At 39.1% G+C, this 18233-nt stretch overlaps 1 protein-coding gene across 2 annotated transcripts in view; it reads left to right on the top strand.

Moving 5' to 3' along the window:
- ATRNL1 (attractin like 1) overlaps window positions 1-18233 on the top strand; it is a 969676-nt gene that overhangs the window by 866416 nt on the left and 85027 nt on the right. For both annotated transcript variants that reach the window (XM_019555783.1, XM_019555782.1), the window contains one exon: window positions 1269-1383. In XM_019555783.1, the coding sequence (XP_019411328.1) occupies window positions 1269-1383 (115 nt within the window). The remainder of the gene's footprint in view (window positions 1-1268; window positions 1384-18233) is intronic.

Raw genomic sequence — 18233 nt, 5'->3', positions numbered from 1 at the left:
TGTAAATTAATGGCTTTGAGTTTTGAATGAAAGCATCCAGCTATTTTTTTCTCTTGCTTTGCAACATGACAGACACTTTCTACAAATGTGCCAGCAAGGAAAAGAACTGTACACTTACACTGATTTTAACCTAACATTTTCAAAGCTAGTTTAAATGCTTGATTAAACATTTAAGCTCTCAAATGTGCTCTTGTATCACATAGTACACACATAATATGGAAACGTGACTACTTGGAAATATTCATTTTGGAAACTTATCACTCTGTGCATGCATATGCTGCTCTATATTCATTCAGCTGCTAGTACTTGGACTCCTGGTAACTCAAGAAATATATGGAAGAAGCTTATTTTGATAGTTACTTGTCAATGAATAAATGTAGTTAATAAATAGGAAAAAGTGTTATGACTACACAACTCCATTGCCATTAGAAAGTGTATAGTCAGAGTTTTCTATACTAGGGACTCCACTACAAAACCAGCATTTTCCAACAGTTATTAACTTATTTACGTGCCAGCATTGTATTCCTTAACACAATATTTAGAGAGTTCCTAAATTAACGCTCACAATTTAATCAAGGCAGACATAGAGGAAACAGGTGGGATGCAAGGCAAAATCCAAGTGAGAAAGACTAGGCTTATTTATTGACTCATTTAAATATTATGAGGTTTATTTTTGTTTGTTATTACTATTATTAGGTGATTTCTTAAGTGACTTATGGTAGAAATGTAAGCCTTTTGGAATGATAGCAAATGAAGAATGAGTGGAAGATGAGCTAGCTGTAATAATGCTAAAATTCTCGTGTTATCTCGTGGCTGTCTCTTTGCTGTAACTGAATAAATTGATATCAGTGAGTATTGTTGAGGTATAAAGCGAGAAATAAAATGTTCTCATCTGTATGGTCAGATTTTTTTTCTGTTTAATGAAATGCACAGTGTTATGTACATAGGAATGAAGGACTGGAATGTGCCCCAAGCCCATGTTAGGGTTCATTTAAAGTCTGTTTAATGACGGGGGGACCAATAGAGAGAGAGAACCATCTGATCTGTGCCAGATTTGTTACACAAAACTATATCCAGTCTTACCAAAAAGGGCTTTGAACAGGAAATAAATTGGTGTATGCCATGAAACCTTTGCAGGTTATATATTTGAATAACTGTGGACCAGCATTACAGTGGGCCTTAATTTAAAGCCACACAGTTAAAAAAAAAAAAAAAAAATGAGGAAAACAACTCCTTATTGAACATTACAAAATTATCTTCTTTTTCAGGGTGCTCCTAAACCAATTGCCATTGAGCCTTGTTCAGGAAACAAAGCAGCAGTCCTTACTGTATTTTTATGTCTGCCAAGAGGATCGTCAGGAGTCCCACCACCTGGTCAGTCAGGTAAGACGCACACAGGTAATCGCTGAGGCTTTGATCCTGAAAGCGGTCCCCATTGCCACACACACCCATTTAGAAACATAGGTTCTGCTGGGACAAACCACTTTTCAGTATCATGGCCAAGGGCAATTTAATATACTACCCGATGAATTTTCTTTTCAATTTAATCTGACATCTCAGATGAAATTTATACTTCAGAATAGTGATTATTCTTCATTCCACACTGAGCATGGTAGCTTCTTTTCAAGTTGCTTTGGACAGCCCTGACACTAGACAATCCATGAGTTTTTGCTTTGTATTTTCAGCAGGGAATGTCAGCCCCTTTCAATTAAAACACTGTATTAGCATTTCACAGAATGCCAGCCAAATAAGTGCTAGAAGTGTATGAGTATGTATACCAACTTCATTAAGGAGATGTTCATTTGGAAATCATCCCAGTCCATTTTAAAACAGCATTTCCATTATCAGGGAGTATTTCCCATAGTAGTCCATTTCATCTGATTTGTGCCAGTGTTGCACAAAAATATATCCAGTCTTATGAAAAAGGGGGTTTAAAAAGGAAATAACTAGGTATATGCCATAATCCTCTGCATATTATATGTCTTATATTAAAAAATGGTCAGGAGAAGAGATCATAGAATAATCTGGGGCCATTCAGGTGATGTAGATTACTGCAAGAGTCACTGCAAGGCAAAGGAAATGCAGTTTTAATATTTACTGGGATGATTTCCAAAATGAGCACCTCTGTAATGAAAAGTAAACTGATACAGTATGTACTCAGATACTCCTGTCCACAAAAAAGCACAGTTTAAGGATAATGTGTACTCTCAAGAGCAAAAATCATATCCTCTTAACCTTCAAACATCTATTTATGAAATTAAAAAAATACTGAATAATGGTGCTGACTGCAGAATTAGTTGCCTGCTGTCATTTTGCTCCTTTTTTGTGTGGGGTACTGATGTATTTAAGTTAGATGATTTGTGAGAGGAGGAAGTTGTGTTTTTTTGGGAGGAAGAAGGTTAGGCATTGGAAGGAGGATGATTTGGAACATCATTTTGGGGAGTACCACACAATACAAGCAATACTTCTGAAACCAGAGGTTAAGTTGTTTTTAAGGGCTTTTAATTTTTGCCTTTAGTTTGTTCATATTTCTGCGTTTTCTTACCCATGAGGTTTGTCTACGGTAAAAAATGCAATGAATCAGTTAATTTTGAATCACTTTTCTTCTCTGTTTACAATTTTAAATCACATTCACTATGCTGCATTGTCATTGCTGTGGTCAAAAAGAGAACAAGATTTCCATAACAGGAGATAAATGCAAAAAAGTGGATGTGTGCCTTTCTCGACATTTGTCTTTACACATTTTGAAGCACATGACTTTCATATTTTCACAGGTGAAAAATAGCATTGTCTCTCTCTGGCTTGCTGTATTTTATTATTTTGCCTTCTACTAGCTTCCCAGGCGGATATTTCAACCATATTCCTTTGTTTATTACTGGGACCTTTTGTCAGCCTTTTAATGTTTATAAATCTGTGAAATTTTTAAAACCCTTCAGCAGCTTTCATTTTATTCAGGGTCAAAAGCAAGCAAAAATGCTTCATGGTCGCAACTGTGCTGATTCATCCATTAGATTATATTGCTATAATCTTTTTTCTTAAGTGCACTGAATGTTGGTACTTGTGGCTTGCTATCACTGTACGTAGTCATGCATGGTCTAGGCAGAAGCTATTATGCAAGTTTCTTGGCATACCGGTAGCTCTGCTAATTCACTTCATTCCTGTCCTGCAGCCCTACCTGCTGTTTCATTCCAGGGCTTCCTGGGAGCAGACACTGCCAACTGTGCCAAGCTACTTGAAATTATATGGGAGCTTTGTGCTGCAGACATATGTTTGCTATGCAGCCTGTTTCCCTTATGACCTATGCTAGGTTAAAACAAAGATGTTTAGGTTGAGGGAAATAGTGTGTTCAGCAATTAAAGAATGCCAAATAATCTTAGCCCACCACTTCACTTGCATATAGCTGCCCCAGGGCTCATTACAATCATTTTAGGGTAAAACTGGCATGGACGCAAATGCATTTTTTAAATGATAAAATATGTCAGTGATGTTGGTTCTCATTTCTCAGTGGAAGAACCTGGGTTTTATTAGTTACGAGCTATACAATTTAGAGACAGAAAAAACAAATTTTCATTAATCTGGGGTCCTGATTCTGCTTGCAAACACTCAGGCAAAGCTCGCATTGAAGTCAATGAAGTTGTAGAGTTTTCTCTGCTGTCTCTTGACAAAACTTTTCCAGTAAAGGGTTCATTTTGAATGACTGAGTGCAAATACAATAAGGTTCCTATAGTGGAGATTATCTGTGTTATCACCGCCACTGCTAATGAGCAAACTATCAGAAAGATCACATAACAGCTTTAAGCTTAACACAAAGATTTTCAAATCTTTTTGGAGGCACAGTGACTCCCAGCTGAAAGTTAAGCAGACCCCATTTCTTGGTGGAAATGCTATGAACCTCATCAGAGCCACCTTTCACACAGCATTGTGCTAAATTATGCACTGTTTTTATGACAGTACAAATAATGGCTAGATTGTAATAACTGAACTCTTTTTTGATTATGAAGTTGGGCTGGGTTAATAGATTCAAAGGAAATCCATGTAAAAAGTGGCTACACTAGAGACAGAGAATGTATTAATTAAGACTCATTTTGGAAAAGAATTCTTCTGGTGAAAGAAGACTTGCAAGTCCGTTAATCTTACTAGAAACTTTGTTAAAAGCCAAAGGAGTACTGATGCTTACTACCAGTAGCCCTTAAATTTTCTTCAAGCTGTAAGGTTGGAACAAGATCCAAACAGCTTATTGGCAATTATTTTAAATAACTACCAATGTAAAAAGAAATGTAGCCTGTATGTCAGAAAAAATGAGACCCAAGTCACTGATGAGAGATCACAATGAGAAGTAGATTAAGGGTGATTTGTTGTGATAGAAATAATTGCTTGGTCCAAGATTTGCTATACAGATCACAGCCCACCTTTTCTTAACTCTGCTATTGTGTCTCCTCAGCTGTTTTGGAGTATTGCATTAATATTAATATTCAGAGGTTTAGAAAAATAGCTGCTCTTTGTGGAGTGCATATGTACACTATTTCAGACAAATGGCTTGTTCCAGCACACTGGACAGATTATAATATATAAGGCACATATGTGTCTTCACATTTTATAATACATTGGAGGCTAGAGATACTGCTGTAGTGACCTTATACTTTTAAATAACTTAAACTCTCCATTATAGCAAAGATGATCTGTAGCAAAGAGATGAGGAACTGCGCTTGGGGACGATTAAGAAATGGACAGCAAATTGAGAACAGGAGACTAAAATGCCCTGGATCAAACACCTGATAATGGGGTAAAAAGCCACAAGAGTGAAGAGTAGAAGAGAGGAACCAAGGAGAATGGCTGTAGTACAGGGAGCCAGGCTTGGGGATGAGTCAGAACTGGGGAAGGGGCAGGTGGGGGTGGAGGAGACAGAAAGCATTGAGCTTTGGGAGAACAGAAAAAACAAGACAGCGGCCCACTGAGTCAGGCTCATTTAGCCTAGAAGGAAAGTTTCCTGAGTCTTTCCCTTGCTCTATGATGAGCAAATATGTGTGAATGTCACTGGCAACGTGTGTCTCGTTTTTCTCAAACACCGCTATACTTTTAGAGGATAGCAGTCTTCTTGCTGCTGGTTTCTCCATAAGGCAGAAAGCCATTTGTCAATTTAAAGGTTATAGATGTGCTGATTTTGTGGGTGTTATCATGCCACAGGATAACATTTCAGGAGGTAAGAGAGATGTTGGGGAAAAGTCGGGGTGGGGGAGTTGTCATTGCTGGGTTCTCTTTCATGAAACCAGGAAATTACACCCAAGAAACATTGTGTTAGACCCCGACTCCATGCGGCGCCCAACGACTAGGGAGACAATGATCCAATTGCTCATGGATCCTGTTACTCATTAGCCAGAGCAAGCAGGGAGCAAGCAGCAGCACACATTGCTCGCAACAGCTTTATTCAGGATAGAGACAGCTTCAGGCCAGGTGCTTCACAGATACACAGCCCATGAACCAGGGGACCTGCAGTGAACATGAGTTATTTTCACATTTTATACACCTTGGTTCATACTCATTAACACTCACTCCACCTTCATCCCTCCTTTGTTCCACCCATTTCTCCTCCCATCTCAAGCTCTGCCTCTGTTTACTGTTTACTTCATTAGCATGGAATTGCCTATGCATTTCATGCATTTACACGCCTCTCTGCTAAGCGTGCATGTGTAAGGCCATGAACCTGGCTTCTCCCAGTCACTTGCTGGTTCTTTCTGGTTTCTTGCTGACTCCTTCTTCATCTCCAAGGTCTTGCTTCTGCTTTATGTCTTGATGATAGCTGGTGGGCTGCATCTTGTTCTTCTTACACCATAGATCCTACAACTACCCCATTGTTATGAAACTGCTTGCCTAAGCATTTGCAATGTTACTTTTAATATATCATTTTGCCTTGTGACCAGCAGCTTTTGCTGAGACACAGATGAAAGCCTTTTCCAGCTGCAAATCCAGTGATCCCCAAGATCCAAATACTGTCACCCTAATACATAGCAAGATTGCAATCAAGCCCTGAAAAATTTGGAAGTGCTGGAATTAAATTTGACTATGCAGCTTACATTTGGTTCCTTTATGCAAACACATTATGATTTTTTTTTTTTAATTGCAAGATTAAATGCTATTCTTCTCACAGGTTTCATGCCTCATTCAGCTCACAGAATGAACCTAGTTTGGGGATGACTTGAACAGAGTGCTGAAAAAGACTCTTGATTTTAGGACCTCTGCTGCATTTGCACATGTTGGACCACATGTACTGAATGAGGCAGGGGCTTGCAGAAAGAAAGAAGGTGGATTGCTGGGCCAAGCAGTTGAATGCTGTGCTAGGGAATTAGATTCTTTCTCTCTTTCTCTGCCTATGTAATAAAGTTCCCTTGCGATGCTTGTCAAGTCACTTAAACCAAACTTTTCACTCACTGTCCATCCTGTAAATCAAGACAGAGTTCCAGTGGAAAAATAGTATGTTAACTTGTAGCTGAAGACTGTATCATAATGCCGAAGTGTAATATAACAATATATTCAATGTTAACATTAATGCGGCATAAAAGACAAACATACCAGAACCGTGTTTGGTAAAAGAGAATCTTTTCAGGCTAGAATCAATCAAGAATTAAAGCCTGTTATTAATTACAAATCCCCATTAAAATATAGTTTTAACTGTGGAAGTTCTGGAAACAATTGGGTTTTGGAATCCCACGTGTAGCATTTTTAGTACTGTAGACAGCGCTTTTCAGAATAAGCAGATTTCTCCAGCATTGCTACCTGAAAGTGACTCTGATTATCCTTGAATCGAAAATGGAATTTCATATACCGGTGACTGTGGCCACATTGACTATGGCATTCAATCCTATTTAATCAACAAGCTACAGTAGGATCATGGAATCAATAAAATTACCGTGCCATCTGCCTTCCTCTTACTCACCATCATAATGAAAAATGAGTCATTAAGTGTTCTACAAGACAGTTAGCTCTGGATGGGGGTTTCTGTAACAAGGAATTCTTGGTTTTATTTCTGTATTTTTACTGATAAGCAACACTTCTTTTCTACTGTAATCACACAACACATTAAAATATGATAACTCTGGGTCTTATAGCATTTAAACACTATTATAAGAAAATAAGTTTGGTTCTTTGAAGCAAAAATACAGATTAATATTTTATAATTATCAGGAAGATATATCCTGGCAGTGTCATGCATGTATATGAATCCATATAACATTGTTCTTGCCTGAAGATTTACTAGTTTTAAAATATGTAAAGAAAATACTGTAAATGTATCACGATTACTGTATGGGGTAAAGAAGACTTTCCTGTGTGAAGTATTAGTAAGCGCTGTTGATGGGCACTGCACAGAATAGGGGCTGTAATACATGGGTATCTTTGGGCTGCATCTATCACAGACTGTCTCTCGAGGTGAAAGGTATTTATAACAGCAGAATAGATTGTAAGAGAACTGAAAAGCCCATGGCAAATGAATGCAAAAGAAAGCATCTTGCAACCAAAATGGAACAAGACAGTATGATATATAGACTAGCAAGTCATTAAGGGCTTGAGCATACACTGTGCAGGTGCCAAGTTTCACGTATAAGCATAAGGGAAAAGAGGGGAAGCAGCAGGAGCACAGCTGAATCTGATCCTGTGTTAAGGACAGGGCTGCTGTGTGACCACCCAGATACTCTGTAGTAGAAGTGAGACTGAATTGGGGAGTACATAGTTCATAGCCTCATTTATACACTGTCGCAAGGCCAAGGGGCCCTGAGCTGGCCACAACTGATATTCTTGTAGTACTCCTGTAACATCAGGGTGGGGTGCCCCCTGAAAAGCAGCTAATGGAAAATTGCCAGCAGGTTGGGAAAGAAAGTTTATTTTGTGAGTAGTCATTTTACTGCATTGTTCTAATTATAGGTCAATCTTTTTGCCCTCAAAAGTAAGAGTAATAATCCCATTTGACTTATACATAGGCTGAGTCTATATTCCAAACAAGAAGGTATGGTTGTATGGAGCAAATAACTGCATGGCACCCCTGCACGCAGCAAGTTGGTGAGCTGCAGGGAAAGGCTTCAATGGCCATCCCGTGGTTCCTGGGCATGAGCTGGGTTGAGCCCACAGGGCGCTTTGCACGGCCACGCAGGCCATGTACAAACATTGTTTCTCCCGAGTGAGTTGCTGTTTTCTCAGGAGAAACGACAAGTGTACAAATGTTCAGGGTATTTCTCTCAAAGCCAAGATAGCTGTTCCAGGAGAAAAATAACCTATGAACAACCAGGGTTAAATCACTCCCAGGAGAGTTTATCCAGAGAAACCTAATGTACATCCATGTTCACTTCTGAGAGAAGCCACAGCAGAGACCTCCAGCCTCCAAGGGTGCTTTGCTTCCACCGCCCCCTTTTATATCCCTCCCTCCCTTCTGGACACTTGCAGGACTCTGCTGTTCCAGCTGAGCAGGCAAAAGAACATGCCCCCTTCCCAGTCCTCCCATTGTGCTGCAGACAGACATAGATTGACCCTGAGCAGTCTGAGTCAGCCAATCAAGGCTGCCCTGTGCACTGCTGCCATCTGTCTCTGAGCAGACTGAGGGAGTCTTCAGAGCACACTGAGATGTCTGCACAGAGGGCCCCTGGCAGTGACACATCAGCACTGCAAGCTGTCTGTATTTCAGGGGCTCTGCATTCAAATGTCTGTTCGAGCATCTCTCGGTCAGTGTTTCTACCAGGACAATAAACCTGGGAGAATCCTCCCTAGCAACTTGAACACATGTATGCAGCATGACACTTCATCAGTGATAGGCAGTTTGCCCTCTTTGGCTCCAGAGACATCTATGACTGAAAGTGAATCTTGTATACAGTAATCAATGGAAACATTACACTACAGTCAGACATTCTTTCCATGTAACACAATAACTCAGTTCTCCTGTCTGTTCTATAAAGAAATTCAACCAAGGGACCGTCATTAAGTAGTCTTGACTTTTGTACTTGCAGTATTTTTGTAGATACAACAAACATAACAATTCAAGCTTTTTTTCAGAACAGTTTTTCCTTCAGTATTTGGAGTGCACTTAACCTTTTGGGTCTTTTCCTTGGTTACTTGATTCTGCTTTGGGATTTTGTAACGGCAATAGCAGTGCAAGGACTTTATCTGTAATTATTAACTTTTTTATTTTTGGATAAGACTGTCTCTCCTAAAATTGAGCCTAAAAATGTGCAGTTGACATGTAAGCAGGGTTGACTTATAATGGGAACAATAGGGTATATTGATAAATGCTGCTAAAGTTAATGTTGTTAGGCAGAAAACCACAGCAGGCAAGAGAAGACATGCCTCTGTGCAAGTGGTTATGTAACCAGGGCTTTCAGGATAAAGCTGAGGTGTCTGAACAAGGCAGGGTTATTTACTGCATCCTTGCTGATCATCCTACTGGCCAGTAAGGTTCTTGTCAGGCTGAAACCAGTCAATCTGTTGTCATGTTGTAGATTCTTTTTACAAGGTGTTGGGCCGTACCTGATCTGAGAGCTCATTCAGACTGAGTCCCCACCCCTTGGGAATGTGAACATGTAACAGTGCTTAGGATCACACCTGACCTCACGTCTTAACAGCCAGGGTTATTCTACTACAGCACTCCACCTCTTTGGCTGCTTTGCTCTTAAGAATGTGAGGTACAGATATTAAGAGTGTGTGAGGCTTATGCCTGTTTTAGTGCAAAGCTTTGTGCCTGCTTACTAATTTTTCCTGTCCCAGGTATGGCCTCGTTCATATTTGCACAGGAATGCAATGTCTTGCAGGTTCAAGAATTAAATTCTTAATGCAATTTCAGGTTATTAGCAGACAGGAAAGCAGCTAAAGTATCCATTTTCCTATTATTCTTATGCACATGTATTTTTATGCATAAAAGACAGGGCAGTAGGTATTTAAATACTGCCACACACAGCACTTTAAAGAACGTGGATTAAAACTTGATACTGAAAGAAAAAAAACAGAAATCTGCAATTAAGCAAAAAGTATTCAAGAGAGGATAATTGATTATATTAATATAGAGAAGATGTAGGGAGGGAGCTAGTTGCAAAGCGTGGGTGGAAGGAAAAGGAAAGAAGAAAAGTGGAAGATTTTTCTAAGTATTCAAGTAAGCCTGAAAGAAGGCAAAGTTTAGTGAGGGGAAAGAGCCAGTGATTAAAGTGAGTTGGGAGGAGAAAAATAGGGAACAAGTGATCTGAGTAGAGGTGTAAGTGGGAGAAAAGATAATATAGGCCCTTGATTATGAGAATAAGAACCTTAAATATGGTATAAGAGACAATTAGATAGGAAACTTGAGCGTGGCTTCAAGGAATGTAAGATTCAGAATAGAGGTCTACTTGCTGTCATTTCCCCTAGCCTAGATAACTTACTGGACCCAGCAAAAAGATATTGTAGCACGTGTAGCGAAGTGGACAAATCTCTCTGTTTTATGTCCCTGAGCTCTGTTTCCATTCATCACTATGGCATCTCAGTGCCACCTCTCCCTCCTTACAGGGTTTGAGGATTTTTGTCATTTTGGAGATTGAGTGCTTGTTTGTTTTATTTGATTGTATACATTGTTGATGCGAGACTGTATTAAAGAAGAGATTTTTATAAATGCAATATAACATAATCATATTTAGATAGAGTAAAAGGTAAGAGAAAATGAAGGACACCTACAGTATGCTTTAAATAGGAGACGTAAGCAGAAACGAATGGTAAGAGCATACCACCATATAGCTCCTACATCTGTAGAAAAGAGAGAGTTCAAGTGTCAGCTATGATATAGTTTGTCTTGTGAAGCACTACATTCCCACAATGTTATCCATTTATTTTAAAGTCTCAGCACTGTACGTTACAAATAGCAAGCAGCCAAGTTTATCATTATGAAACCATGGGTACCATCTACAAAGCCATGAATTGTTTTAAGGTGCATGGGCAGATCAGGAAGCTTATCTGGGCTGTAATCCAACCAGCCTGTGCAGTGCCATATAATTCATCTTTCCTGGAAATAATGTCTCCAGACAATATCATCTGCGAATGATGCTGCGGTGATGTAAGCACTAAGAGGCTAACACTGCAATTCCATGTCATGTGTCCCAACTCGCAAAGACCAGTACTCTTAGGACCAGAAATTCTGCAGATTAATACTGATTATTTTGAAAATACACCATTTTTCCTGGAGATGGGGGTAGGGGAGGGATTACCTTTCCTTCCAGATTGTATGAAGATTGAACGTAATCCATCTCTCTGATCCATAGTTTGTTTAGGACAGCTCTTTATCACGTGGTGTAATTTGGGTGATTCCAATGAAAAGCATTATATCTTAGTTGTCCACATGTGTAATAATGGCATGTCTGAAAAGGTAAAACATTTTAAAACGAGAGAAGGAAAAATCAAAATGATGTTGGTACAAGTTAAAGGGTAGGTATGAACATGAAAGTTATTATTAGAACTGATTAAGTGAGAACTTCAGTTTATGCCTAGGCTGACTAGTGTGTACTGTAAAGTAGTACAATCTGGTGCTTTTTTACTTAAATCTGCAGCTGCCTGACAAATCAACACCATGTGGTTATGAGTGTGTGGCAATTCTGAGCTCATTTACTCTATCTAGCATTGTCTTGTTAAAAGGGTTATTCCCCTTTATCTAACACAACCTATTTTTAGGTATAACTCTTTTCCTTTCTTGTTATTTCTGCCTCATTCCTTTCATTGGTTCTGCATCAAACAAAGGAGCAGACTTTGTTTATAGCATTGATACTATGAAAAGAAATGCAGTTGTAAATAACAGATGGTGCTGATGCTTACTTAAAAATATTTATGCCAATACCTAAAACCAAAGCAAGTAAATAGGACTCTTCCAATATCTCTAGGGAAAAAATTGCAACCTGCAGGGTAAAATCTTTTCATGGAAAGCACTTAGATTTGTAGCATATAAGCTTTCTAATTGATGAAGGACTAGCTGTATGTGAGTCTTGTTTGGTGTTATTGAGAAGAATTGTATGTAGTTCCAGTGTAAATGAGTCTTTAAATTGTTCTAGTCATGTGAACTTGATTTTGTTACATTTCTGAAGAATTTATCTAGGAAGAAGATGAGCATTTGAATGTGAAGACCATTTCAAACCTAACAAGGACTTGATTGAATGAGGGGTATATTAAATAAAAACAGGTGGAGGACTTGAAGTTTCTGCGCCAGGTTATTCTTAGTGCTAAACCAAACTCTTGCCGAACAAACCACGTTTTTCCCATGTACCCAACCTTACATAGTCATTTAGACCTCAGCACTTAGGTTCATGCCCAGTTGTCATATTTAGCCAAACTTAAGTGTGAGTGTATTTCCCAAATTGGTGCCTGTGCGAAGTGGATATAAAAGACTAACGCACAGGGGTGGTAGCATGTTAGGTGAAAATAACTGCGTAGTAACAAATTGTGCCCTAGTATTTTTGGATTACAAAAGAAAACTGGCCAGCATGTACAAGATCATCTTTGCCATTTTTCTTTTGGTTCTGTCATATCCTGCACTCAGGATGTGTGAGTGCAGAGGGGAATACAGGCAATCCTCATTCTTATGACTCAATTGGTTCCTGAAAACTGCGTCTTGCGTTGAAACATTGCAACTTGGAACCAATTTTCTCATAAGAAACAATGTTATAAATGGGGGATTGGGTCCTGAAGCAAGGCCCAATCCCCTATTTTCACTAAAAATACCCCAACATTTTATACTCGATCAATTATAGATGAGTAATATAGCTACATTAATGCATTTATATTGTAAATAGCAATCGTATTGATTTGGAAGGACTTCTTTGAAGTGACTTTGCTGGACTTTTCAAAGGGTTCTTGGCTGGAGTCTTCTCAGGAGTCTCGGCTGCAGGTGTTTTTGGAGTCTTGTCTGCTTTCTTAAAGAAAGCGCCCAAGGAAATTTGGACAGATGTTCTGCAGGGAGATGGGCTGCGCAGCGCACTTGTTTGCTGGTGTGGTGTCACGTCGGATCAAGCGTTGTGAAGTCGAAACTGACGCCATAAAGTTGAAACAAGGTGTCAATTTATAAACGTTGTAAGTGCGAAATGTAACTTGAGGACTTCCTGTAGACTGGTTGATGTGGTGTTATGTGCCTGAATCTTGCAAGCAGCCTGGAAATGACAGTTCTGAGAGATGCAAAAGGTCCGGTTGCTCTCAGTCACTTCCATGTGGACCCTGCAGTTCTGTGGCTACAGAATTTGCAATTTTGCTGTAGTCTGTTGCTCAGAATTTCGTTCCCTGCCTCTCTTCTCTCCCGGGATCGACCTATGGCTGTATTTTACCTCGCACTCTCCATTCAAGGAGAATTTGGTTGTATTAGAGTACGTGAGTCCTGCGCTTTTCCATGAGGCTAGTCATCAGGACAGTTGCAGTCACCCTGCAGTCATCTTACACTGTTACAATCTTTAGAATGTTACAATCATCTTAAAGCAACATTCATCTTTACAAAAGAAACCGATTAAGTACTTGAAGCAAAATATTATACTGTAGTCATGAAAATCCTCTGCTTAATAATTTGTTGGTAGTGCTAATAGCAAAAACAGCTGGTGAAGTAATGTCCTGGCCATAGAATTCAGGAATATCTACTTGAAAGAATTTAGGCAAGTTGGTGCCTTTTTAATACAATTGGATGTAACTATGAATATGTCTCCTACTAAACTGCTAGTTGTCCAGTATGAATGAGAAGGATCCTTACCTGAGGACTCTTTTAGCTGTCCACTACCAAGATGTGTACATGGAAAAACAAGTCTTTGAGCTTTCACCTATCCTTTCTTGTAGCTAGCTTAGATTGGCATTTCTGTGTGTTAATTATCCTGATGGTATTCCGATTATTAAAGGAAAGAGGGTTCTGTAGGATCACAGTGTGAACCCAGTACGGAAAGAAGTCAAGAACTACTTTCCTACAGTAATACCATGATATTTTCTTCTCCTCAAGCATCGCCCCCTCCTTATCATAATAATCCCCTATACACAAACTGGTAACTCACGGAAGTTTGTTCTGCTTTTTGGGGGACTGTGAGGGCATGAAGCTGCTCCCTACTGCCTGCAGTCTTTTGGGAGACTGACCCTTTTTCTATGGCCACCTACGGAAAGCAGAGGGTTATGGCTTTTGTCCCATGTGGGAAGCCCCCAGAGACCTGCAGGCCTGGAGCTGCCTCTGTGCTGGAGCCAGAGTAAAAGGAGCTGGCTATGCTGCTCTCTCCCATTTCCTAGCATTGGAAAAGAAACCTATTAACTATTTATTTAAATACTGAGAGGCCAGTTTTTTATTGTATTGTATAATCAGAGCCAAGCCCATCAAGCTTGACTGCCTTGTAAATTGTGCTGAATACATGGACGTACATAGATTTACCTGAGCTGCACAAAAAAGTAAGTATATCAATGTAGTTTTCTCAGCACAGAACAGTCAGATCCTTGCTCAGTCTGCAGCAAGGGAGGCCCCAGGCTTACCAGGGTTAGAAAGCAGGAGAGGAAGAATGACATTGATACAAAGTGCAAGAAAATTAATTCATGAATGAGAAGCAGAAAATGTTCTGGAAAGTCTCGTCTTCAAATTAGCCTGGTCCCCCAGGCAGGCCCTTAAGCATCCTACAGGGCTAAGCTTTCTCTGTTTTAATACATTCTTTGTTTGCTTTTTTTGCTTCTTTTGACAAGGAATATTACAGATGCCATCAAAAGAAAAGAGAAAAGTTTTAAAGAAAAATAAACACACAAAATTCCTCTCTAGGACTTGAGTGAAAAACTAGGTCTACTCCATTTATGTGCCATGTGTATTACATAAAACTCACGATTCCTTCCATTTCTTTGGTGCAACTTGTTCCTCGCAAATTAAAATATAGATGATCGGATATTCTTTATAGTTCTACTTTATGCTGCTGGGATTTTTTTCATGCATTAGCACTGTCAGGTTGTTGTCTATGGGTAATATTGATATGAAGATCCAGGGAGGTTTTCCTGTTCATTTACCCAATATTGTGTGGCCATGCAGAACATATAAAATCTTACATCTTATGAAAAAGATGTGAAGACTGAAGCCCAGAAGGTCTGACTGTTTCCAGGGTGCACAACCACATACTGTGTCTAATGTATAACAAAGATGCAGGAACAAAGCCTGAGTTTCTATATACTTCTCATGTGAGAGGAGAATTGTGCCATAACTATTGTCTTATGATCTTGCTTGCTTATATTCCATCCAGATACTGTGACGCAGCTGGATCATTTTCATTCTGGGTTGCTAAATTTTGAGTATCCAAAACAGATGTCTAGTTGAGTTTCTAAATTAGGTCAAGTGAATATATTCCTGTGCAAGTCATACACTGGATGATAAGTGCCCTTTCTATTTGGAATTGGTGGCCTGTTTTTATATTCAGTCAACATATAGTAGGTGGAGCAGATGGCTTACTGTTAAATTAGCAGCATAAACCTTTCAAGGGTAAAGTAATCTATGATTTAAATCTTTCAACAGGGGTCCCATCACCTAACCTTTTTACTTCTGTCTTTTGAATTCCTTGAAAAGGAGCACCTGTTTTATCAACGGAGGAAAAACCTTCATGAACCCGCCAATGGAAAGATGTACATTATGAACTGCCCTGTTTCTTAGTCTTACCATCATAGGTCTCATACATCATTGGGGCCATGCAATTGCCCATAATCTAGCTTTCCACAGTTGTTTTATCATACTCTTGGGCTAGGAGGCTTCTGCTACATATTTTGGGATAAATCTGTCCAAAGTTATACAGACATTATTCAGTGTCATTTGATGGCATCCATCTGTTTATTTAAGAAACCATTAAAAACTTATTGAGTTACTAGGCTATGGAGAAAATAAATTGAGTTATCTATAGTTAAATTCTATCCCTGCATCTGCTGTCCTCTCAGCCTGTGAAGGCTACTCTGAAATTACACTGACTTGCAGTCCTACACTTCAGGAATACATTTGCTTCACAGCCTTTTTCCACCATTTCAGCTGACTTTATAATGTGTGAGCAATTTGTGGTTCAAGAAAATGTTGACAGAAGGATGTCAGGGCTTTCTGTTGTTAGTAGTTTAAAAGCATGATAGGGATGGTTCTGTTTAAAAGTGGCACTTAAAAGTCTGCTGCTGTTCAATTTCTAGAATAATTTTTTCCAGCCCCTTTCAAGCAGTGGTCTGTAACCACTATAATGAGCTCTGATGTATACCTATGGAAGCAGATAAATTAATATCATCTTCATTATTATCATCAAGTAAAACACTTTTAAAAAGGAGAAAGGAAAAAGAAAATTCTTCATTGTGTGCTATATTTTAAAAAATGCAATGGAAAGAACAAAATATATGTAGTCGATCATTTTGAAAGTTGTTTGCCAAGGTTTAAACATCTAAATGCAAATGTAGGCATCTGATAAAGTAACCTTAGTAAGAAAGAGGATGACTATTCACAACTTTTGACTCGGAAGAGGGGTGGGAGTTCCTATCAAGTTTGTGCAAAATAGGTCACTTTTATTTGTGGTTACACACATTTGAAAATGTTGATCCGTGTATTTTATGTTCACAGATTGAATCTTAACACTGATGACTTTTGTCTCCGGTCTGATCTAGTGTGAGAAATTTAAAATCCTGTTTCTGGTTTGGTTGAAGTTTTCTTTCTTTAAACAGTTAATTGATAGAAAATGAATGTATGCTTTCTAGTTGATATTTTGTTTCCAAGCCTTTACCAAAAGACATCCTTAATTGTGGATGTCTTTCAGTCTACCACTTTCTGGATGCTTAGGGACCTATGTTGAAAAGGGGCAAATTGAGTTGGAGGGAGTCTCCTAATGGAGTTTCTCCAGTGGCTGTGGGACCAATTTTATTTTAATTATCCATCTTGGAATAAATAGTAGCAGCATACTAATGAAATGTGCTGATGACACAAGGTTGGGCGGTACTGTCATAGAGAAGAATATCATACCACTATAGAGGATGAATGGGGCTATAGTAATAGAAATGGGGAAAAAGTTGTACAAGGTCAGTGACAGAAAAGCAGAAAGACTGTGATGTATTTGTTAGTCATTAAATGAGTATGATCCTGCAATGTAATGTGGCTGTGAAAAAAGCAAATGCCTTTGGTACATGACACTACTGAGATATCACTGAAGATACTGCATATAATTCTCAGGAAAGATTCAAAATGAAACAAAAAGGCTCTGAGAACGATAAGTAGAATGGAGAGCCATCTTAGAAGATGAGAGCTTGTCTTGTTAAGCCTAGCAAAACAAAGGCTGAGAGGGATTAGGATGAATCTCTATAACTATGTTACGTGAGAAGTGGAAGAGCAATTTAAGCTAAAGGGCAAATAGTAGCATAAGAACAAATGGGTATAAACTACTTATGACTATATTTAAGCTGGGAATTAGAAGGTTTCTAGCCTTCTGGAATAGCTTCCCCCAGGAATCGAACACCTTGACTAGCTTTACAACAGAATTTGATAGATTCATGTAAAAAATTATGATGTGCTCACATGAAATAACTGGAGACTTAGTGATGCAGGAGATCCATGCCAGCCCTATATTCTTTTGTTGTTTCTCCAAAAAGGTTCAGTTGTTTTAAAGCCAAGCCTTGAGAAATTGTCTCAACTTACATGATGCAAAACATAACTTTGCAGTAAGAGGTTTGATTGTGTTTAACTTACATCAGCTGGTAGTAAATAAGCTCATCAGGAACCATCATTACCTGGAACCAGTTAATGCAGTGTTAAATGTATCCTTATGTACACTGACTGAGGGATATAAGAAGAGCGGTCCTAACTGTGCACTAACCTGGGTCCTTGGAGACCAAAGCTACTTGAAGTCTGTCTGCATTTCAGAAGAGTTTTTAGACTCTCTTTCTCTCTGCCTTAGAGAATAGCACTTCCCTATCTCACTGCAGTATTTTAAAGGAAATATATGAAAATGTGTGGGGTGCTCAGAGATGGAAAGGGTCCCAAGGAAGTACTGTAGATAGAGAGAAAGTATGTTTAATATCGTGTTAGGTGATAATACAAAAGTAGGGCTGGAAGGGACCTCACAATTTCATAGATTTCATAGACATTAGGGCTGGAAGGGACCTCAGAAGATCATCAAGTCCAGCTCCCCGCTCGAAGGGCAGGAAGTCAGCTGGGGTCATAGGTTCCCAGCAAGATAAGCATCCAATTTGCTCTTGAAGGTGTTCAATGTAGGTGCTTGAACCACCTCCGATTGAAGGCTGTTCCAGACCTTGGG

The sequence above is a fragment of the Crocodylus porosus genome, unplaced genomic scaffold, assembly GCF_001723895.1.
Source record: "Crocodylus porosus isolate Cpor-Errol unplaced genomic scaffold, CroPor_comp1, whole genome shotgun sequence".
Lineage (NCBI taxonomy): Eukaryota > Metazoa > Chordata > Crocodylia > Crocodylidae > Crocodylus > Crocodylus porosus.
This window is presented reverse-complemented; position numbering and strand designations above follow the sequence as displayed.